This window comes from Dermacentor andersoni, chromosome 4, assembly GCF_023375885.2.
Source record: "Dermacentor andersoni chromosome 4, qqDerAnde1_hic_scaffold, whole genome shotgun sequence".
In the NCBI taxonomy this organism is placed as follows: domain Eukaryota; kingdom Metazoa; phylum Arthropoda; class Arachnida; order Ixodida; family Ixodidae; genus Dermacentor; species Dermacentor andersoni.
The window spans coordinates 1,222,153-1,245,137 of record NC_092817.1 but is presented as its reverse complement, the minus strand read 5'-3'; the positions used below and the strand labels follow the sequence as shown (position 1 = coordinate 1,245,137).

The 22,985-nt window shown below is 46.3% G+C and overlaps 1 protein-coding gene across 1 annotated transcript in view; it reads right to left on the bottom strand.

The window, feature by feature from the left end:
- Positions 1-22,985, bottom strand: part of ND-39 (NADH:ubiquinone oxidoreductase subunit 39) — a 79,406-nt gene that overhangs the window by 53,373 nt on the left and 3,048 nt on the right. The window contains exons 3-4 of the mRNA XM_050182747.3: positions 9,753-9,850; positions 5,365-5,456 (exon numbers count right to left, since the gene is read on the bottom strand). Coding sequence (XP_050038704.1) covers positions 5,365-5,456; positions 9,753-9,850 — 190 coding nt within the window. The remainder of the gene's footprint in view (positions 1-5,364; positions 5,457-9,752; positions 9,851-22,985) is intronic.

Here is a 22,985-nt window from a genome sequence, read left to right as displayed (position 1 = left end):
GACTCCAGAGCGCAAGCTACGCAACGCCTACTTTGCCCTCAAGAATTATGCGCGGACACAGTTTGAGAACCGAAGACGGCCCTATCCACATGGGACGAATTCCGCAGCAGCTAATCGGCACATACGCCAGCCTCAATCGTAAGGAGCGAGCTGAATCTGCAATTCAGGCAAGAGTACAGAGGCCGAACGAAAGCGTCGCAACGTTTGTCGAAGATATGTGCCAACTTTTCCGACGCGCGGATCCATCCATGCCGGAAGAAAAGAAGGTCAGGAACTTGATGCGCGATGTCAAGCAAGAGTTATCTGGTGGCCTAATACACAACCCACCAAAGACCGTTGCAGAGTTTCTCGCGGAGGCCATATCAATGGAAAAGGCACTGCAGCAGCGAACAAGGCAGTACAACCGCGACGTGTTGACCCTATCGCGTGACCCTCTTGCTATACCCTTGGACAATACCGACGCCTTGCGGGAGCTCATTAGGCTTGTTGTTCGAGAAGAGCTTCAAAAGCTTCAGGTGGCTCCGGTATCGGTACTGCGACTCGCTCTGGCTGAGGTTGTTCGGGAAGAAATCAGGCAGGCAGTACAAGTCCCGGAGCGAAGCGAGACACTACAGCATGAGGTACGGCAGCCACAGCCTCGCATGTTGTATGCGGAAGCTGCGCGAAGTTCGTTGTCTCCGACTTTTCACGATGCGCACGACGTACCGGACTTTCATGGTGTGCGCGCCATTGAACAAGCAACTGGTGACTTCAGGACTCGCCGCACGCCATTCATGGCTGAAACACGACCACCCCGCAAGAGCAACGTATGGCGCACTGCAGACCGAAGGCCCTTGCGTTCTCATTGCTGTGAAGCCGATCACCTCTACAGGGCGTGTCCTTACCACCGAGCTGGGCTCCATGGATTTTCACTGAATTCGCCGTGCCTGCGCAATGGTGAACACACCCTGGAAATTGAAGCCTATCTTGCGGATGCCAGGAGCTCGTATGGCCCACGATTCCGTGACCCCCGGTCACCATCACCTGTCCAATACAGGTCTTCCAGTCCCGTCTTCACGCCGAGCGCAACAAGGCGTCGCTCACCCAGCCCTGCCTCCCGGGAAAACTGAGTCCAGCGACCTGCAGAGGTGAGCTCGCTGATGTTGCGAACGCTGAAGATCCTCCACTACGCACACCGCGATATGACGTAATTGAGACGCAGAGAAAGCAGTGTAGTTCGGTGTCAGTATCTTGCGACGTACCAGTTACCATATATGACTACGAAGTCACGGCATTAATCGACACGGGGGTGGACACGTCTGTTATGAGCCAGAATCTCGCGTGTATACTGAACAAAGTTTCGACGCAATGGACCGGGACTCAGATTCATACTGCAGGAGGGCACCTCATAACTCAATGGGCCAGTGCACAGCACGAGTCAACATTCGGGGCTTCACATACATCGGCGACTTCGTCATTCTTCCTGAATGTTCAAAGGACCTTATACTCGGCATGGATTTCCTTCAGGCGAACGGTGCCATCATCGAACTGCAAGTCTGGAGTCAGCTTCGCTACTACGCAAGCCATAGCGAACAGTAATGACAATGACCGTGACATTGCGCTTCGCGTAGCTGACAATCACGACACGTTGCCACCCAAGAGCAGTGTGCTTACCCTTGTCCAATGTAACATGGAGGACGACGCCGAAGGAATTGCTGAGGCAAACATCCCCCTGCTTCTTGAGCGCCACATTTGCATAGCCAGAGGGCTTCTTCGGGTGCGCAACAAATGTTCAGTCGTTCTGCTAACAAACTTTAGCAACCAGTATTGGCAGGTACCACGAGTAACGACAATCGCATTTCTTCGCGAAATAATTGTTGTTACTGACATTGCCACATTAGAAATCGCATTGTCTCAGCAATCTGAGTTACCCAGCCTAAAAGAACGAATTCACATTAACGCTGCTCTGCCAGACCATCAGTGAGACCGTCTACTGAGTCTCGTGAACAAATTTGCAGACTGTTTTTCAACGTTGTCCAAAGTAAGGCGCATGTCCATCACAAAGCACAGCATTATTACAGATGAGTCTTCACGTCGTGTTCGTCAGCATCCTTACTGAGTGTCTCCAGTGGAAAGGGAAGCAATCAAGCATCAGGTGAAAGAAATGCTCCAAGACGACATGATCCAGCCATCCACAAGCCCGTGGGCCTCCCTGTAGTGTTAGTCAGAAAGAAAGACAACACACTATGCTTCTGTGTAGATTACAAAAAGTTGAACCGTGTCACAAAGCACGATGTTTATCCATTGCCACACATCGATGACGCATTGGATCGTCTACAACATGCCAAGTTTTTTCTTCGTAGGATCTTAAATCAGGGTATTGGCAAATCGAAGTTGATGAACAGGATCGTGAAAAAACAGTGTTTGTGACACCTGACAGGCTTTACGAGTTCAAAGTTCTCCCCTTCGGTATCTGTTCCGCACCTGCCACCTTTCAGAGGATGATGGATACTGTGCTTGCTGAACTCAAATGGCAAACCTGCCTCATATACTTGGACGACGTCGTCGTGTTCTTGAGCACGTTTGATGAACATCTCGCACGACTCGAGAGTGTCCTTATTGCGATCCGTACCGCCGGCCTCACCATTAAGCCTGAAAAATGCTACTTCAGGTTCCAAGAACTCAAATTTCTTGGCCATGTCGTTGGTCCTAAAGGCGTCCGACCAGACCCCGACAAGTTAGCTGCCGTCACTGAGTTTTTGCCACCCACAGCCAAGAAGGCTGTCCAACGCTTCCTTGGTTTGTGCACATATTATAGGCGCTTCGTCGAGGGATTCTCGAGAATTGCTGAGCCTCTGACACGGCTTACATGCGACAATGTGCCTTTAATTTGGGCGGACAAGCAACAGCAGTCGTTCAATGAATTGCGCAAGCATTTGCAAGCGGCCCCAATACTTGCTCATTCCGACAAAGATGCTGACACTGAAATCCATACTGACGACAGTAATACGGGTCTCGGTGCAGTTCTTGTGCAGTGGCAAGCTGGTGCAGAATGCCCCATCGCTTATGCAAGCCACAGTCTCACCAAGGCTGAGAAAAACTACTCAACCACTGAAAAAGAATGCTTAGCGGTTGTGTGGGCAATTGGTAAATTTCGACCTTACTTGTACGGTAGACCCTTTAAGGCTGTCAGCGATCAACCACACCCTGTGCTGGCTTGCCAACTTCAAGAATCGTTAAGGCAGACTAGCCCGTTGGAGCCTGCGCTTACAAGAGTATGACATAACAGTTGTCTACCGATCTGGGAGGAAGCACAGCGAAGCTGACTGTTTGTCACATGCACCACTCCCTACGAGGTCATTGGACCCTGACCATGACTTGCCATTTGTCGGCGTTATCGATGCCATAAAGATGGCTGAGCACCAGTACGCTGACCCTGAGCTGCTGCCACTGATCGAGCACCTTCAAGGAGTTGAAAGTGTTTTATCCCGCTCACTCATGCGCGGCTTATCATCGTACCACTTGCACGACGTCCTTTACAGGAAAAACTGCGGAAGCAGTCCCAATACGTACCTCCTTGTCGTGCCGTTGGCAATGCGCCAAGACATTTTGCAAGCCTGCCATGATGAGCCATGCACGGGACACCTGGGATTCGCTAAGACATTAGCAAGGATACGACAGAAGTATTACTGGCCCCGGCTTTATTCTTCTGTGCAACAGTATGTGAAGACCTGCCGCGATTGTCAGCGCCACAAGAAACCACCAGTTAAACCGGCTGGCTTTCTCCACCCTGTGGACCCTCCTCAAGCACCGTTCCAACAAATAGGAATGAATCTACTGGGGCCATTCCCAGTGACCTCTTCGCACAACAAATGGATAGTCGTCGCTACCGACTACTTAACCCGGTACGCCGAAACCGAAGCTATTCCGCAAGCAAACTCATATGAATTGGCTAAGTTCTTTGTACGCCAAATCGCCCTACGACATGGTGCACCGTCCGTAGTCATCATGGACTGCGGTACAGCATTTACAGCCGAACTTAAGCAGGACGTTCTCCAGCTGACGCATTGCTCTCACCGCAAGAGCACTGCGTATCACCCTCAAACCAATGGATTAACGGAACGTCTGAACAGAACGCTGGCTGATATGCTCTCCATGTATGTCAACGTAGAGCACGAGACGTGGGACGAGATTTGACCCTATGTGACCTTCGCGTATAACACTGCTGTACAGGAGACTACACAGTTTACGCCGTTCGAACTTGTATACGGGCGCCACGTCACGTCCACACTTGACGCCGTGCTACCTCTGGCTGATAATAGCCCGACCAGCGAACACATAGAAGAGTTCCTACAAAGAGCCGAAGAAGCACGCCAGCTTGCTCAGCATCATATCCCGAGTCAACAGCATACCGACACCCTTCGATACAATCAGGGTTAATGCAACGTCCATTACAATACCGGCGCCTTCGTGTGGGTCTGGACGCCCATCCGTCGCCATGGACTCTCGGAAAAGTTGCTTTGCCAGCATTTTGGTCCCTACAGGGTTACATGCCGCCTCAGTGAGGTGACCTACAAAGTCGTCCCCTGCAGTTCTGACCCCGGTTCGCCCCGTCGTCGTCCTCGCACTGAAGTTGTTCATGTAGTGCGCATGAAACCATACTATGCGCGTACGTGAACGCCGAGATGCAGCTGAGGAGCTCCATTTCTTGTCGTCGCTGAAAGAACTTTTTCATGCGACCAAGACAGTCGCCTTTCGCATGGGGGCAGTTGACACAATGATGTGGGGCTCCCACACCGCGGGACAGCATGCACAAAGGCCGGCGCCATGAAAGACAACAAAGCTGTGTAAGCTGCACGCTCTTCTTCTGGCCCGCCATTAAAGAGAAGCATATATTTTGTAAGACTACGTCTTCAATCTATGTTACAATATGAAACAGGATCGTATCAATGAGGTTCCACTGCACTCGGTGTCTCAACGAAACCGCCATGGCATTACATTCTACACATGGTGTACGTGACATGCATCCACAATTGAAATTTAATTTAGGTTTTTTATAGCAGAGCACTGCAACTTAAGAAAAGAGATTGTAATAGCAGTGGTTGAGTGCTTAGCAAAGACGAGGACCCAAAAAAAAGGAGACACCCTCGTCTTTGATAAGCGCTCAACTGTTGCCATTCAAGATGTACAAACAAGCCCATTTCACCACAAGTGTAGTGCAGCTCAAGTAGTGTTTTTAGCACTTTAATTTTTTTAATTATGCCAACTGATGCGCCAAGAGGCTGTGCACATTTTCGAGAAAAACAAAGCCAATGCTGAAAGAGCTTTATGCAATGATGCAATCCTTTCTGCAATCCACCCAAGTACAAAAATTTGCTTACGGACCTAGTCTCTACATCTTTCCCAATCAAGTTGATGACCACGTTGGAGTACTTCATTGCCTTGGCAATGCTCAGTTCATCTTTGAGGTTGAATGGCTGCAATGTAAAAAACAAACATAGTTAGTGAAGGCCAGCAAGATGAAACAGTGCAACATAAGAGATGCCAAGTAGCCTTGCCTTTCACCTTGCACTACAGATTTTGGTCGCAAATACATCGTGCAACTGGCCTCAAACCCCGGTAGCAGACTATACTAGACGTTTCTGTAGATACATAATCACTGACCACAGCATGTAATACCGTTGGATGCTGCAGAGAATGCTCTGCTAAATACAGCCTCCCAAGTCCAGCCAGTTTTGTCTCACTGAAACTGCTGTTTGCTACTACCCAATGCAAAACATCACAGATTTAAAGGTTAGTTTAACAGCAAGCAAGACCATCAATAAAAAAAGCTGTGCTGGTGTCCATCCTCTTAGTGCTGGACTTGGATCACTCTTATTTTTTAAGCATTTGTGATGGGGCATAAAAAGCAATCAGTCTTTGGACAAAACAAAGACAATTCACTCTGCGCATGCTTTCACCGATATGACAAGCCCTTAAAAGTCTTAAATAACCAACACACCGCGTGTTAGCTGGCAAATTTGTGACGTTCACTGGGGCAGCACTTCTTTAAATTTCAATTCCTGTGCATTGTGACCCACTGCTGAGCTAGCAGAAAGCTGCGCTCCTTCAAGGTGCATAGAGGTGGTACCATGACATGTCAGATCAGAAGCAAACAAGAATGTTTCCTCTCAGTTGATTTCTAGAAAAGATGTCTCTTGTGCACTGTAGAAAAAGATCTGTACAACCACACAGGGGGAATAACTGCCATGACCCACCTGCAACCCATTATACTATGAACGTGTTAAAGGGACACTAAAGGCAAATATTTAGTAAAGCTAAAATGATAGGTTAGTGCTCGAGAATCTCTAAAGTGTCAATATTATTGCAAACAGAGCCTTATTAATCGAGAAATTGAGGTAAATGCAGGACATGATTAGAGACTTCCCGGGACATTCAAGTAGTTGCTCGATGATGAGAGCACTCGTCAGTTAAATTCTGTCACTAGTACTCAACCATCCGTTGCAAAAAACATCCATCTACAGTATTAAAAGATGAAATAAAATGCTACTTGTCAAGGTCTATTTCATTTTAGAAAAACAAACTAATTGAAATTACCCTTGACAACAACATGGGCAGTCGAAAGGTTTCATTTTTGCTCGACTCTGCGCCGCCCAGGCATTCTAGTTTCAGTAGCTTCGTTATCACGTAGTGCTGCGCTGGTTTTGCTCGCTCGTGAAACTGGCACAGACTGCAAGTAGCAGAGAATTCAACTTCCATGTGGTGTCGTGAGATGTCTGAACGGTCTGCGCCACTTGAACAAAAACCAGCTGCCGCGGCGAATCCACCGTTCTGTCTTGGCTCGGTATAGCCGCCTGTCGGGTGCCGTTTTACTGACCAATGGCAGCAAAGGGTGGTGATGACGTATACAATATTGTGTCACCACTCCACTGGTTGGGTGGTGGGAGATTTGAATTTCTAAAGGGGCATTCAGACCCTTCAGATGCAATTTTCTCATAAACTAAGTCTGTTCTTGGCACGAAAGAAGCGTTGTGAGGTTTTTGGAATGGTATTTAAACAGTCCACATTGACTTAGTGTTTGCCTTTAGTGTCCCTTTAAAGGACCCTTGAGGCTGCCTTGCATGGTGAAGTCTCAGACTCCAGGAATTCAACATCACCACGATCTACAAGTCCGGATGGAAGCACTCTGATGTCAAGTGCCTGCCGCTGCAAGACAAACAGGACGATGACGCCTTCCGGGAACAATAAGTGCAGACGAATTCACTGAACAGCAGTGAGCAGACCTGCTACTAAAGAGCTTTAGTGAGCACTTCGGAGGCAAGGCCGACCTAGTATACAGGATATTTAAATGTGGATTGGTTTCATTTTTGTCACAACACTACGTCCCTGCAAAGAAGAATTTCTCACCAGTTCACGAACTACCTTCTCGTGCACTCAAGCACTATGGCTGGAGGTTCTGCATAAATAGACGACGACAACAAAGTCGCAAGAAAAACGTACACTACGTATTGAGGCTAAGCCGCGTTTAATGCCCTGTGTTGAGGCATGAAAGCAGGAAACAGAATTCAGAGAAACTGTCTACTGCGAAAGATCTGTAGTGCTAGAGGAACTTTTGGGTGGCCCTTCTAAACTACAGAGCACCACTGCTGGAGAATGGAAGGTGCCCGAGTGAGCTTACACACTTCGGCTGCCGGACTTCGCGGCAGTGGGCCATCAAGCCACATGGAAGTGAAAGCAGCCAATGCGAGGAAATCCACTCCCTGGCTTAACAAAGAAGGATGTGGTACAAGTTCATGATGATAGTTGGTGGGAAATCAAGGCACAAGTCCAGCAGCAGGCAGCACGGAGGTCTTACACAATAATATTGAACCAGCTGCACAGTAACAGGCAGTGCCTGCTTCTAACCAAGATGCAGTACCAACCAGCATTCGCCGATGAAAATCACTATGGATGAGACATCCACAGTTTCAGAGTCACCGCAACCCACTGTGATTGGAGGGCGAAGATAAGCCAGCAGGCCAAGGCCTAAAGTTTCGTTGACCTATGATAAAAACTTCAACTAGCTGGCCTGGCATTTTGAATGTTGTGCACCACAGTGGTTTGGTGCACTGTTCAGGCTGGTGGCTTCACAGGTGAAACCAAAAGACATAATTACATCTGAACATTTGTGACTTGACATTTCTTATGTTTGAATGTGTGGAGAATGCACAAAAATGCACCACCTTGCATGAGCCGTAGCTGGACATGTAAAAGACATATCTCTTGAATTAGCTTTTGTAATCAAAGACTGAAAGCAGCGTGCCGCCCTCATCATCCTATGCAAGAATTTGTTCTGTCACCATATTGCGATGGCAATCGTGATGACGCTGGTTTCGACAATAAATGTTGTGAACACGACAAAATCATTCATTGTCAGCTGTCATTTTTGCTTGATCTTCCTAGGGCAGGGTGAAAATAGGTGTTGTCAGGAGGAGGCAACATGTCTATATGGCATTGCCAAGCTGTACATAGCAGCCATTGCAATCACCACTGGAGTCCCCATTTCGGTCAGGCGCATCAGTGCTGACCAGTCATGTTCAAATTAACTAATGAGTACCAATGTCATGATCAAAGTAAATTTTGGCCCCCAGAAATATATGGACACTAGTCAAGACCTTCTGTCATTAACCAAAAAAATGTAATTAGTTGAAACTGAATTAAGAAAAGTTTATTATAAACGATTGAAGTCCCAATTTGTTTAGTTTGGTAACAAGCAGTCATCCTTAGCAGAGGCAACATCTGGTTTACCCAAGCGCCCAGTTTTGGGATCATACTTATACTACTGTGTCCATATTAATGATGCTGCTAAAGTTATCGAGGACACTCCAGTGAAGCTAAGTTTGTATGCTGATTGTGCGCTTTACGGCAGTGATTATAACATACCCCAGGATCAGCTACTACTTAATGTATTTACAAGGTTTCGTAAACAGAGTGATATCTTGCAGATGAAACTAAAAAAAAAAAACCATCAGCATGATTCTAGAAACAAACAGGAACCTTACCTTACAGAAACCATGAACAAAACCTGGAGTGCACTAATGAATTCAGGTGCCTCAGCATGCACCTAGCCTATTATGACACAGACACATCGAGGTAGTCTGCTCAAAGGCCTGTCATAAATTATCTCTCAATGAATTCAACAAGACAATGCCCCAGTCAGATGAGCAAATTTAGTGACACTTCGATCGAGTGCACTTCGTTTCATTAAATGTAACTTCGGTCGTGTGATGCTAGACGGCAAAATTAGGTATCATTTGGCATTGATGACAATGACGATCCATGAAGCCATAGTGGTTGATATGATTCTCAGCATTTTGAGATTTAGAAAGGGTTACTGTCTTATTAAGAAAAAAATGGTCATTTAAAAGTACCTTCGCCATCAAAAATAAAAATACCCTAATCCCGTTAACATATCTATTTGTTTTGGGCCAATACAAGTAAGCAACACATCCAATATCCACAGGGTCAAAATAACGGAATCTGCTGAAAATGAACGTTTCAAGCTTGTTTTGTCTTCACTGTCACAAAGATACTCATAACATCTGAAATCAGGAAAAACTGGTTTTAGAATTAGCTCTGCTGTGAACATTTATTTATATATTCTTGAAGCACTGCTCTCAAGGCTGCAAACTTCAATACAGCGAAGTGAGTTTGCCTTCCAAAGTCTCATAAAATGAGATGGTACTAAATAAAAGGAGTAAAATGAGCTTGTATGGCAGGCCCTGCATGCTCACCGTAAAGAGGACCTGGCCTAGGTCGCCACAAAGCTTCAATCGTTGCATATAGTAAAGGTGCGACCTTGATGGTAAGACAAGCTGGGTGCCAATCTTGCCTGCAACAAAAAACATGCAATGCCTGATGTAATGCCTGACAATCCTTCTGCCTATCCCTTCAATAATGGCCAGCATAAATTACACAAACCATCACAATACTCAAATGCATCAGCAAATACAAACTTGTTTCAGATTACCCCTCCACCTTGCGAGTTGCCGCAGAACTATTACGTCAAAACGTAATGCGCCTGTGCTTCGAGTTGTTGACAAATTCGACTTCGCCCTACCATCTGGTGGCCGCTTGGTTAGCTCAGATGATAGAGTGGCTGCCGCGGAAAGGCGGTGGTCCCGGGTTCGAGTCCCGGACCAGGACGAATTTTTCTTCAACTGTGAGGCTTTTCTTTCGAGGAACCCATGTGGGTTTCCTTTGTAGCAATTGCTACGAACAGATGGATGTCTGATTTTCTTTTTATTTATTACTTCTCTCCACCTTGCCGGCTTCCGCAGAACTATTACGTCATACATCCACAAAGTAAGAGCAATTCTCAGAAAGAAAAATGTCTGCAACACTGGACGTCTTTACCACAAGAAAGTGCACATGCCGTAGATCATAAGACACATTTCTCGTGATACGAAGAAAGAAAGCTTAAAATAGAGTAAAAGCCATTTTCACATCACACCATACAGGAAATCAGCAACATCAGCCATCCAACAAAACTTATCTTTAGATAATATAACGTAGTAATAACATAACATAGTAATATCAGCATTCTTATATTAAAGGCCAACTGCAACGAAAGTTCACTTGGGCTAAATTGGCTATAAATGCATAGCACATACTATCAAGGTAATCTTGGCAAAGCCACAGGGCTGGTAATAAACCTTTTTGTGGGACACAGGCGTCACCAATGGCTGTGCACTTTTATGGTATGTCGCAGAGGCGGGCGCCACATTTTCTTCCTGTGCCATACAGGCACATGTGGCAAGGTGGCACATATTATTGTCTAATTCAAAGGCGAACGTCTTGTTTGTTGTTTAGCTGCAATGCCAGCTCACCTATTGTTCTCGTGTGCCACTGCTTTTTCCTTGTTTTTCAGCTGAGCTGGGAACCTTCTTCATCTATTTAGTGCACATACCCTTAGACTCTGAATTATCCTGTGAAAACTGAATATTAGGCATAATAAACAATGTGTACATTGAACCAAACCTGCCAACATTAGCAGTTAACAATCGTACAGTCCAAGCCAGAAAATACTCATATTTAGTGAAAAATATTAAAATTGTTCTAGTACTCAAGATATAGACTGTCTAAGAAATTCTGAAAGTGTGTTCTGTAAAGAAGCTGTGAACAAGCACTCTGCTCCATATAGTTGTGGCAAGCATGATCTGCCCCACAGACGAACGAAAATGTTTGCATGTTTACTACAAAGCATTCACGTAACAGTGGATGATATTGACATGTGTAGTTGTTTGTCTTTATCAAGCGACATGTTTCACCACCTAACAAATGTTATCGCACAGCGCAGGACGCGCCTGCATGTATCGTAAGTTTCTGGAATGTTATCGATGGTTCCATCCGATGTCTGTCACCGAACCTTGTGTAATCTGATTGCATGTATGCGCGACGTGAATAGTGTAGAACTTTGTGGAAGACACATGGGTCCCAGTGATTACTCTGGAACATTCGACGACTGATGTATAAAAGCTGACACGCTTGACCCGCTGATCAGGTTTTCGACGATCGCCAACTGTGTTCACTGCTTTCGTTGAGCATTGAGTGAACCTGTTTTTTCTGGGCACAGGTTCGCCCAATAAAGTTATTTTCGCCTTTCAGTTTTATTGCTGTGTCCTCAACCGTCACTACCACGTGACAATATCTTGGTTCCCATAATATATCAGTAACTGGATGTTGCTGGCACAACTAGGTCTGAAAAATCAGGCTGAGAAATCGGTCAGGGACTGTTTTGTTTTGTTTAAAATAAACTTTAACCTAAACTAGACACAAATGAAAAATTTAAAATTTATTAGTGCCAATATGACAGTCATGAAAGAGTTCTAAAAATCGAACATTTTACGATAAAATCGCAAAAGTTGGCAGGTATGTTGAAAACTAAACACAGCAGCAGCATGTACTACACCTGCAGCGGTAACTGTCAGGCAGACTTGGTCTGTAGTCTGCCTCGTTTGCACAATTCACAGGTTTTTACAAGTGATGTAAGATGGAGGGAGAGAAGTTAACTTCAGTTTCTCGCACAATTTTTTTCAAGCTTAATAAACACAATTTAGCTTTGTTTGTTGTGCAGTAATGTAAAAATATATTAATGTGCTCTGCATTGTTGAGCAAGTGCTCCAATGATGCATATCGCTTAGCTGCAATTGGTGGTTAGTGTCTGAACCATGCTGCATATAGCACGTGCCCAAAAAACATAAGGAAAAGGGCCTACTAGTTTCTTATGTAGCGCAGCTGATTAGAATGGCTGTCAAAGAGATTGTCACCACAAAGCAGCTTCCTTCTTCATGTGTGACCAATGCGCTCAAATGAAAACAGTATTGCGAGCTACTACCTGGTTTCGGTGAACTGCAGCACACGAACACAATATTGAGAGGGCCCTGGCCATATATTCAATTCTAACACAAAGCTTTCCCACGAAAAAGACAGGAGTATATAAGTGAAATTTCTCTTTTCCTACTTCCTTTTTCTTTTCCGTACTCCCACAGTGCCAATGCGGCAACAAATGGCGGGTGCCTGGGCAAGCCTGCTTGCTCGACCTACACTGTTTCCCCACAGTGCATCGCGCACCTGTGGGGCATTATGGGATTGCGTAGTTTTCTTATTAGCACACTTTAAACAGCGCCTAGGCAGACGTTGCGACTACCTGGTGGTGAGCGGTAGTGGTGCGGATATGGTCTCAGAATGGCCTGCTAATCTCTCAGTTGTGCACAGGAGCACCGCTCGCTCAACGTTTGCTGGTTGATGGCTGGCTCTCATGGCGTGCTTTCTCATTGCTGCGCATGTGGTTTGAGCTGTTGCAAGAATGCCGATGCATTGCATGGCGGTCCGGTGCCCGAGTATGTACTCGAACACGAGCTATGGCTGTCTAGAATATAAGGCTTGTGGGGAGCACACGCGCCCATCTTCCCCCCCGCGCCGTCGCGTCGAGAGCCGGCATAGACAGGGGAGAGGCGCACTACGCCCTCTCCCGATTCTCCCTCGCTCTCGCGACGCGCACGCGCCCTTCCTCCCCGACTTGCGGGCAGCTAGCTGACGGGCGAGGAGGACATTCCCCTCGCCCAGGTAAAAAGGTACAAAACAGCGCGACCGGGGGAGACCCTCTCTCTCTGAGGCCGGACCCATAACCTGCCGGACTGGAGTACCTGCCGCTACCCGTGAGTGACCACGTTGCCTGACTATCCCGGGCAACGAGGCCAGCCTATTTACTACTATTACAGAGAGGACGCCCCTCTGCCACTGTTCTTTATTACCGGTAGCAATAAACGTTCTTACAGTTGACGCCGCTGGTTGCCTTATTCGTTCAAACCCGACGTAGCCGCGATTCCCGCGCTACGGGTTGGGGAGTAACACAAAGCGACTGCGTGGGGCTAGATCCGGAGCTCGCCTTCAGCCCTAGCCGCACGCAGAGTGGAACCCCCACAGGCTACATAGAGGAAGGCCAAACACATCTTTCCTGTCCCAGCTTTCAGGGCTCAAGCATGCACCACACCATAACAGGCAAGTGCAACGCAGACGAGCCAATGCACACAAAGCACGTAAACTGCACTTATGAGGCTGCAAAGGCTACATTTTGCGAGCACAGTCACTTACCCGTGTAAGATCTGCTTACCAAATGATGTGGAAATGTAATACCGCCAGAGCAAAACGAGCGAAACTTAACGTGCACTTTGCACCGAGCCTCAGCTACAGATAGCGGTAGGGTTCCTCAACTTAGTCACCTCAATGTGCTCCTCGTCTCCGAGTGAAGACGGAATGTATCGAGGCTCTGCTCATTGAACATATACAGCATGATACAGAAAACCAGCTTGACTCAGAGAAGAATGCTTCGCCTTAAAGGAACATCACGGCGCACAACGGTGTTGGCACAGCACACGAAGCTGCTAGCAATGGCTAGCAGATGTGCAGGACTTTTCTGCCAATACACGGCAATGGTACAAGGAAGGGAGGAAAACGACATAGGCACTGGTTCTCTATGATCTAAGTCATATGTCACCTCTGGCGAGTGGTAATGGTGGCGTTATTTTTTTTTTCAGTTTTGGTATGAAAAATCAATTTTTTTCTAGCGTTTTGTGACGCATGCACTAGTGGGCTCTTCGATTTTTGGAGTTCTGTTAGCCAGCTAGTTCCAGTCCTGATAGGAAGTCACGCGGGCTGGGATCCGAAGGTGCCCAAAGTATGCAAAATCGAACGGATAAATATGCTACTGATATGAACGGATGGGATAAATATGCTACCAGCATGGCAGCGCCCGGCAAGGCCAGCGCGTGTTCAGCGTAGTTGGCTCATTTAACCGTTGTCAGCTTGTAAAGATCTATAGTTTCATTCAAGGATACGATCACTTACGTGAGATTTTGCAAGACACGCACTCTGCCAACCATAGAGTTTCTCACTATAACACCTAGAGGGAAATCTGGCGCCACCATCTATGGGAGTTTCCCAAGGGGCGCTGTGCCGTCATGGTGCATTAGAATCTAAAAAGAGAACGTGAGAAGTAAGGAAATCCGAAGATGACCATAGCCAAAGTTGGCTGAACGAAGTAAAGTCCTCAGGCGCCCACGTTGCAATCCATCAAGCCCCCACAAAGATGGCGGTGAGTGCAAATCGCCTAGTCGTCTGCTAGCCAGAGAATTTCCAGAGAGCAGCCAGACCAAAATCATCTTTGCTGATTCTGGCAGCCTGCGGGCAGCCAGAACTGTCCAGCCCGGGTAAAACGAATGCCTGGCAGAAGTGCGTGGCACAGTCAGTGGACCCAACTCTTGAAAAACGAAGGCACTCTGGCTGGCTCTGGCAGCCCGCACGTAGCCAAAAGTGAAAAATCAAAGAGGCCCAGTATATCACACATGAAATTTTGCACATAGGCTACTGTATATCTAAATTACGAGAAAATTGAATTTTTACGTGGCCAAAATTTATTTGCAGTAAACCTTTAAATGTTCACTGCAGCAGTTCTTTCCTCTGAGCCCCAATTTTTACGGGGTGTGTGAATATTTGAAACTTTCAAATAATTAATCAGATACTGTCTTACTTGATTTGGTCCTTGAATAAGACAACATTAGATTCTGTTCAATTTGGTCCTGGAATCAAATACATAGTCACTGTTTACAAATCAGAATATTTTTTTAATACTTGTACACAGTCACACATAAAAGAAGTAAAATTGGAATCCTGGCAGCCGTAAACATGAGATGTTACATAGTACAGCGTGCCGCTTTGCTTAGAAAAGCTCACTCGCTCAGGCGTGGCACTTGGTATTTATCATCTGGTGCTATTTATGGATGTGTTTTATTCAAAATAAAACAGTCACATCTTTTTTTATTTATGCTGAGATGAAGAATCTTTGCAAAGGGCATGTCTATGCTTTCCCCAAGATTACAAGACATAATCTTAAAAAGGAAACTGAATGTTAGCATGCAGAAACCCCTGCTGTATATTTGAACCTCGATATAGTAAAGTCGGTAAAATCGGCACTTTACTTCACTATATCAAAATTTCGTGATTTTGAAATTCGACCTTTTATGAAATGAAGTACAGTCACTGAACAATTTTTCTTGGTCAGTAAATGTACTTATTTTCATGAAAGGTCGGTACAGAGAAGGGGCCAAAAAAATTTCTGGGTTATTGGGCAACAGAAAAAAAAAACGAATTTTAATGACAAACAAAAATTTCATTTTGCTGAATTTGAGAATTGGTGACCAAAGATAGTGTTACGGGGGTAAAATAAGGCAGAAATATATTTGCAGGATATTTACAATAACTGTAGCAGCTGACAAGATGGTAGACAGCCCGCTATGTTAAGAGTGCCGTCTTCTTCGTCAACCTTTCACATGACCCCCAGCGGCTGAAGCACTGACCTGGTGTTGGTTAGGAGGCAGTTGAATGATACAACTTAAGACGCGCGATGCGGACCACGTCGGGGCAATGCCCATGGCCACGATTGGGTCAAGAGGGGCAATTTCGTACGTGATGTCATTTACTTGATGCAAGACATGGTAAGGGCGAGAGTAGCGTAAAAGTAACTTCTCAGAGAGGCCAACGCGTTGCGACGATGACCAATGGAGAACCAGGGTGCCCGGTGCGTAATGGATGTCACGATTACGGACGTCATATAAGCGCCGCTGATTTTCCTGCAACTCCATAAGTTGATGTAGGGCAATATGGCGCGCTTCTTGTGCTTTGAGTATGGCTTCACGGGTGTACTTGGATGTGAAATGCAGACTAGCAGGCAGAAGAGTGTTAAAAGGTAGCGTAGGATCACAGCCAAACAAGAGGAAGAATGGAGAAGCCTGCATTATCATGGCAAAAATTATAGGCGAAAGTAATGAACGGCAATGCAACGTCCCAGTTGCGATGTTCAGCAGAGACATACATGGACAGCATGTCAGTAAAGGTTAGGTAGAGACACTCAGACCGTTCTCTTGTGGATGGTAAGCAGTAGCAAGTTTTTGTTTGGTCGTGCACGAGTGTAGAATGTCATTAACAACTTTAGAAAGAAAGTAAGTTAGTCCACTTACAACAATATCAAGCTGAATGAAAAATCCGATCGTTATAACTGATCATCGCTACATCTGGACTGGCGAAAAAAAAAAAAAAAAGCTGCCAAACATATACCTTTGTAGCACCAAAACCAAATTTGCCATTTACACTAACATAGGCATTCGACAAAGAAGACATTGAAAAATGGAGTGTTTATTTAACGCCTCTAAACAATGTATCAAGTGTTAGGCGCGCTGACAGTCAGAAATCCAGACTTGCTTTCACGGGCGTTTCAGGTTCACAACTGCTGTGTCCGGATTTTGTACAAACACTAGACACTAGCACTTCACGTGAACATCAGGATCGGTGTCAAAGACGGGTCATTGTCAATCTCATCGCCCTCACTGCACAATGCCGCCGCCTGTTGCGATAATGATCGTGACGTCGGAGATCTCTTCACATAACTTTCCACCGTATTGGTTTCTCTATCATGGGGTGGCTTCATTCTGCCGCACAAAGCCCGCCTTTTCCGTTGATGGGCATGGCCCTTGGTTGCAGCCATCATGATCGCGGCTCCCCTGCACAAGCTTGCACTTCTTTGAGCCTTGCAAAATTTGCAGCTTCATCTCAAGCAAAACAACATTGCGCTTTGTCGGTGTTGTCTTCTATCAACCGAGCTGTCTGCGGCTGCTTCCACGGCGCATTTCCACGCTTGCTGAGAAGGGGGCAAAGTGCGGGCACTGTTTCGCTTCTCTCATTTTTTTCCCCTCTCCTCATGCATATCTCGATCGTGGGCTACGCTAAAGTCCCTTTAGCTCATAAGGATCGGTAAAAGCCTAAGGTCCCTAGATCAGCAAAAGCCAATCTAGGGACTTTAGGCGACGTGAGGCAGCTGGCGCCATTTTGTGCGCGCTGTGCCAACTAGTGATGCTCTTCGTGGCTTTCGCAATCGGCGCGCGGTGTGGCTAATAGCGGCAGATACAAGCTCACATAAGAAATCACGTAGGAATGCAAATTTCCCAATTATTCAGCATGGAAAATGCCATCCAGAAGGCAAAATTTTGATCATTATATCCAATATGCGGTGAATAATGTATCCTTATATATGAGTTTTTTTTCTCCTAGCCTTAATGTATAAGTTGATGCTCTTAGGTCAGCTCATCAATACAACCAATATATCGTTATATATGGTATCGCAATAAGAGGAATGTACTGTAGCAGCCTCGGTCATTAAGGAGCTGTAAAGGGGCACCGTGGTGAAGGATGACATCCTCTAGGAGGAAGTCAATGACATCGGTTGCACAGAGCCCATGTGATTGCATATCGGGTGGCGTAGTCTGTTGCTACAGCAATCTACTTATTTCCCGAAGCAGACATAGGAAAAGGGCCTAAAAGATCAACACCTACAGGGAAGAATCATTTGGATGGTACATAAAATGTTTGAAGGCGGCCAGCAGGGAGGGTGGTTGGTTTTTTTTCGTCTTTGACAAAGGTCGCTTGCAGCTATATAATGGCAGACATCACGGAAAAAACCAGGTCATAAGAAGCGCCGATGAACGCGGTCATAAGTCCGTGCCACACTAAGGTGATCGGCAGTCGGTACATCATGAAGCTGGGGGAGAAAAGTCTGACGCAGATGCGCAGGCACAACGAAGAGTCGGTCATGGTAGTCCGGGCGCTTGTTATAGCGGCACAATATGCCATCTTGAAGTTCAAACATGCGAAGGTAAGGATCAGGCATCGTTGAAGTCAGCCGTTGAATAAGGTCATGTAAGGAGGCATCATGACATTGCTCCACTCCAATATCGCGAAAAGCAGCCAGAGAGAGAATGGCGAAAGGTATGCCGGTCGCAGAAACATCAGGTGGGTCAACAGGGTGGCGTGACAAGCAGTCCGCATCTTGATGTAACCAGCCGGTCTTGTATACAACTGAATAGTTGTATTCTTGAAGGCTTCAGGGCACCTTGGCTCAGCGGCCAAGGTGCCCTGAAGGACCTTTCGAGGATGAAAGCCAACACAGAGCGTGGTAATCAGTGATGACTGTGAATTGCCGGCCATACAAATAGGGGCGGAATTTATCCACTGCCCAGACGAGAGCCAGACACCCACGTTCAGTGATAGAATACTTGCGCTCAGCAGGGGAAAGAAGGCGGCTGGCGTAGGCAATAACACGTTCTCGCCCTTGTTGTTTGTGGGCCAAAATATCTCCAATACTGTAGCCACTGGCATCGGTACGGACTTCTGTTGGAGCCGACACATCAAAGTGAGCGAGAATGGGAGGGGAGGTAAGCAGCCCAATCAGCTCGGTGAAAGCACCAGCTTGCTCAGTGGCACAATTGAAGGCAGCGTCTTTCTTGAGGAGGTGAGTAAAAGGGCGCGCAACGTCTGCAACCATTTTGGGCAAACCAACAGAAATAGGAGCAGAGGCCCAAGAAGCTGTGAACATCCTTGGTGCACGTTGGCACGGGAAAGTCTTTCACTGCCCGTACTTTACCTTGATCAGGGCATACACCATAAGAATTGACAAGGTGTCTGAGCATAGAAATTTCACGACGACCAAAGTGGCATTTGGATGAATTTAGTTGTAGCCCCGCCTGACAGAAAGCAGATAGGATCGTCGATAGACGTTCGAGGTGCGTCACAAAAGTCAGACAAAAAACGATCACGTCGTCCAGGAAGCAGAAGCAGATGGACCACTTGAAACCGTGACGAAAGCGTCCATCATTCGTTCAAATGTGGCTGGGGCATTACATAAACTGAAAGGCATCACTTTGAACTGATAAAGGCCATCGGGAATAATAAAAGTTGTCTTCACACAGTTTGTGACATCGACCGCAATTTGACAGTAGCTACAGCGAAGGTCTATGGACGAAAAATATTGTGCTCCATGCAGGCAATCCAGGGCATCGTCAATGCATGGTAGTGGATAGACATCCCTCTTTGTTACTTTGTTGAGGTGCCAATAATCCAGGCAAAATCAACAACTGTTGTACTTCTTTTTAACTAGTACAACAGGGGATGCCCATGGGCTGCAAGATGGTTCAATGATGTAATAATAAAGCATCTTGTCAACCTCATGTTGGATGATGTGTCGCTCAGTAGGCGAGACGCAGTAGATGGATAAAGCTCACATCACCAGTTTTAATGCTGGACAACATATTTTTGTCCTAGAGGGTGGTTTCCACGGTTGGATATTTTCCAGTATGAGGCAAGGAGACAACGTAGTTTATGAGCACACTGGGGCGGAAGGTTAGCAGCAATCATTTTCGTTAGGGCACTAAAGTCTGAAAGGCAGGAGGTGAAGCAAGAGTTGCACATGAGGAGCTGTCACAAGTTAAAGCCGAGATGTGGTAGTCTCGGGCTGGCATGATTCGGGCCAGCAATATGCCGTGTGGGAGAACTTGTGTACAACATCCAAATTTCACAAGCTTCACAAACTTCTCGTCCGTAACGGTAATGACGGTGTCAGGAAATGCGACATTATGCGAGAGCAGGACATCCGGATTAGGGGATATGATGTAGTCACCATCTGGTACAGGTGGAATGGGTGAAACACTTATGTAGGAAACAGCAATGTGAGGGGGGCGAATATGCTCTGTGGAACATAGCCATATTGGAGCACTATCGGGAGGGTCAATAGCAACAGGTACAGCGAGTTGCACATCAGCAAAACAGTCTATCAAGACGGAGTGTGCCGACAGAAAGTCAAGTCCCAGGATTAGGTCGTGAGGGGAGTGTTCTAGAACATAAAACAGAAGTATGATGTCTAGTGACACTCACATGAGCCGGACACATACAAATAACAGCTGGTGTTCCACCGTCAGCGAGGCGGACCACAGGCAACAGGGCAGGAGCGAGGACTTTCTTGAGGCAATTCTGAGGCTTTGCATTCATCGCAAAATATGTGCGCACCAGTGTCAATCAGAGCCATAACAGGTACACCATCCATGTTCACTTTGATGCGGTTCCAATGTGTGGGCATGTTCAGAAGAGGATTTTGGCATCAGGCCGTTTTGGCAGCGTCACCTCCAGGTGCTGCACCTATTAATTTTCTAAAAGTGTGCGCCAGAAGGAGCTAGGGGATGGTGATTCAACGAGACGGGGGCAATCGGGAGAAGCGGTGATGTGGCGAAGGAGAACGGCTAGAACGGGTGGGCAGAGAAGTGTCGCCAGGATTCACTGGTTGCGTTTGCGGTGGGAAGCAAGAAGCAGCATGAGGCGAGCGGTGGGATGGGAGGTAGGGCCAGTGGGTTGAATTCCACAAAGAGTGGCAGTGACATGAAATAGGAGGTACTCACCTACAGGGCAGAAACCTGGAGGCTTATGAAAAGGGTTCTACCTAAATTGAGAACGACCAAACGAGCTATGGAAAGAAGAATGATGGGTGTAACATTAAGGGATAAGAAGAGAGCAGATTGGGTGAGGGAACAAATGGGAGGTAGTTGAAATCAAGCAAGAGAAATGGGCATGGTGAGGGCATGTAATGAGGAGGGAAGATAACTGATGGTCATTAAGGGTTAAGGACTGGATTCCAAGAGAAGGGAAGTGTAGCAGGGGGTGGCAGAAAGTTAGGTGGATGGATGAGATTAAGAAGTTTGCAGGGACAACATGGCCACAATTAGCACATGACTGGGGTAGTTGGAGAAGTATGGGAGAGGCCTTTGCCCTGCAGTGGGCATAGCGAGGCTGATGTTGATGATGATTATGAGTTATATCCATTGGCAGGACAATTTCACATTGTTAAAACGAGGCTTTAAATACGTGGATCTCTATGGTAAAAACCTGGTTAACACTCCCAGGTTTAGTTCTAATAGATAAACATAAATACCCAAAAAAGTGAATTAAAAAACAGCACTGCGGTAGCTCAATTGGTAAGAGCATCATACGCATAATGTGAAGACGAGGGTTCGTGCCCCACCTGTGACCAGTTGTCTTTTCATTCACTTTCATTTCCCTTAATTTATCATTACTTTCAATAAATGTAATAAATAAGTACATGTAATTTCCCCTATGCTGTCGTTGGTATCTTTGTTGGTTTCTTATGATAAAACTAATAAAAATCGGGCCCTCGGTTGCCTTTCTTCTCGTTCATTACATAGCAAGGCCACGAATCCGGCAGCCCTGATGCCTTCACGTAGCATGTGTGGGTTTATTAACCAGTTGTCTTCACCCAAAAAGATCATGCACACGTGACACTTGCGACACAAAAAGGATGTTCCGCATCCGCCGCCAAGGCCATGAGGTGTGGCACTGGTTAACACTCCTAGGTTTAGTTCTAATAGATAAACATAAATACCCAAGAAGGTGGATGGAAAAGATTGCTGGCTCTCCCACAATGAAGAGTAGATGTAAGCATGAAATGGCAACTGGCAAAGCAGAATGGTTGGAGATGATACTAGCCACAATCTTAAAATGGGTGTAGTGCATGTTTGCAACGGCACACCCGAACACACCACACCATGCCATACTGTGCACTTTTCCATATGGATGCTGCCCAGCTAGAAGAAGAAAACCAGCTGAAGGCCGCATGACAGGCAACGAAAGACGCCAGGGAGACAGAGCACACTGCCCAGCTAGAAGAATGAATGGAATTCTCATGTTTTAAATGCCAAAGCCACGATTTGATTATGAGGCGTGCCGTAGTGGGGGACTACAAATTAATTTTGACCACCAGGGGATCTTTAACATGCCCCCAACGCACAGGACATGGGCATCGAAATGCGGTCGCAGCAGTTGGGATTTGATCCCATGACCTCGTGCTTGGCAGTGCAACACCATAACCACTAAGCCATGGTGGGTAGAAGTGCCTGAAGGAGGCACCACACAGTGTGGCGCCATCTCTTGAGGCGACACAAAAGCTGCGCCACGGAACTCGCAGACCACAGGCATTCAGCGCTCAACGCCATAAGTTGACAATGAAGTGCCTTGTATCAGACTTTTGAACATCTCTATTAAAAATGACAAATAATACTTCACCAAACTAGAAGTTAGAGCTTGAGTGATATTGCGAACAAAGATTTCGCAATATACTATATTGCGATTTGTTTGGGCTGTAACTAGCTTATGTAATGCAGTCTTGTACAAAAGGTTGGGGTCCAGAGACTGCACTTATTGACTGGCTGCCCTGATGTTCTTGTATGAGTGCCTGGATAACAGCTCTGGCTTTTGGCTCAAGGTCACTCGAAGGTTTCCAACAACGGGAGCTAAAAGCATTTCATGCTTAAAAAAGCACCGCAATAGCTCAATCGGTAAGAGCATTGCACATGTAATGCGAAGACAAGTTCGTGCCCCACCTGCGGCCAGTTGTTTTTTCCTACATTTTCATTTCCATAATTTATCATTTCTTTAATTCAAATAATAAGTACATGTAATTTCCCCTATGCTGTTGTTGGCACCTTTGTTTGTTGGCTTCTTATATGACTAATAAAAATCGGGCCCTCCATGGGGATTTCATTTGCTTCGTTACATCCACTATTTCGTTATATCTT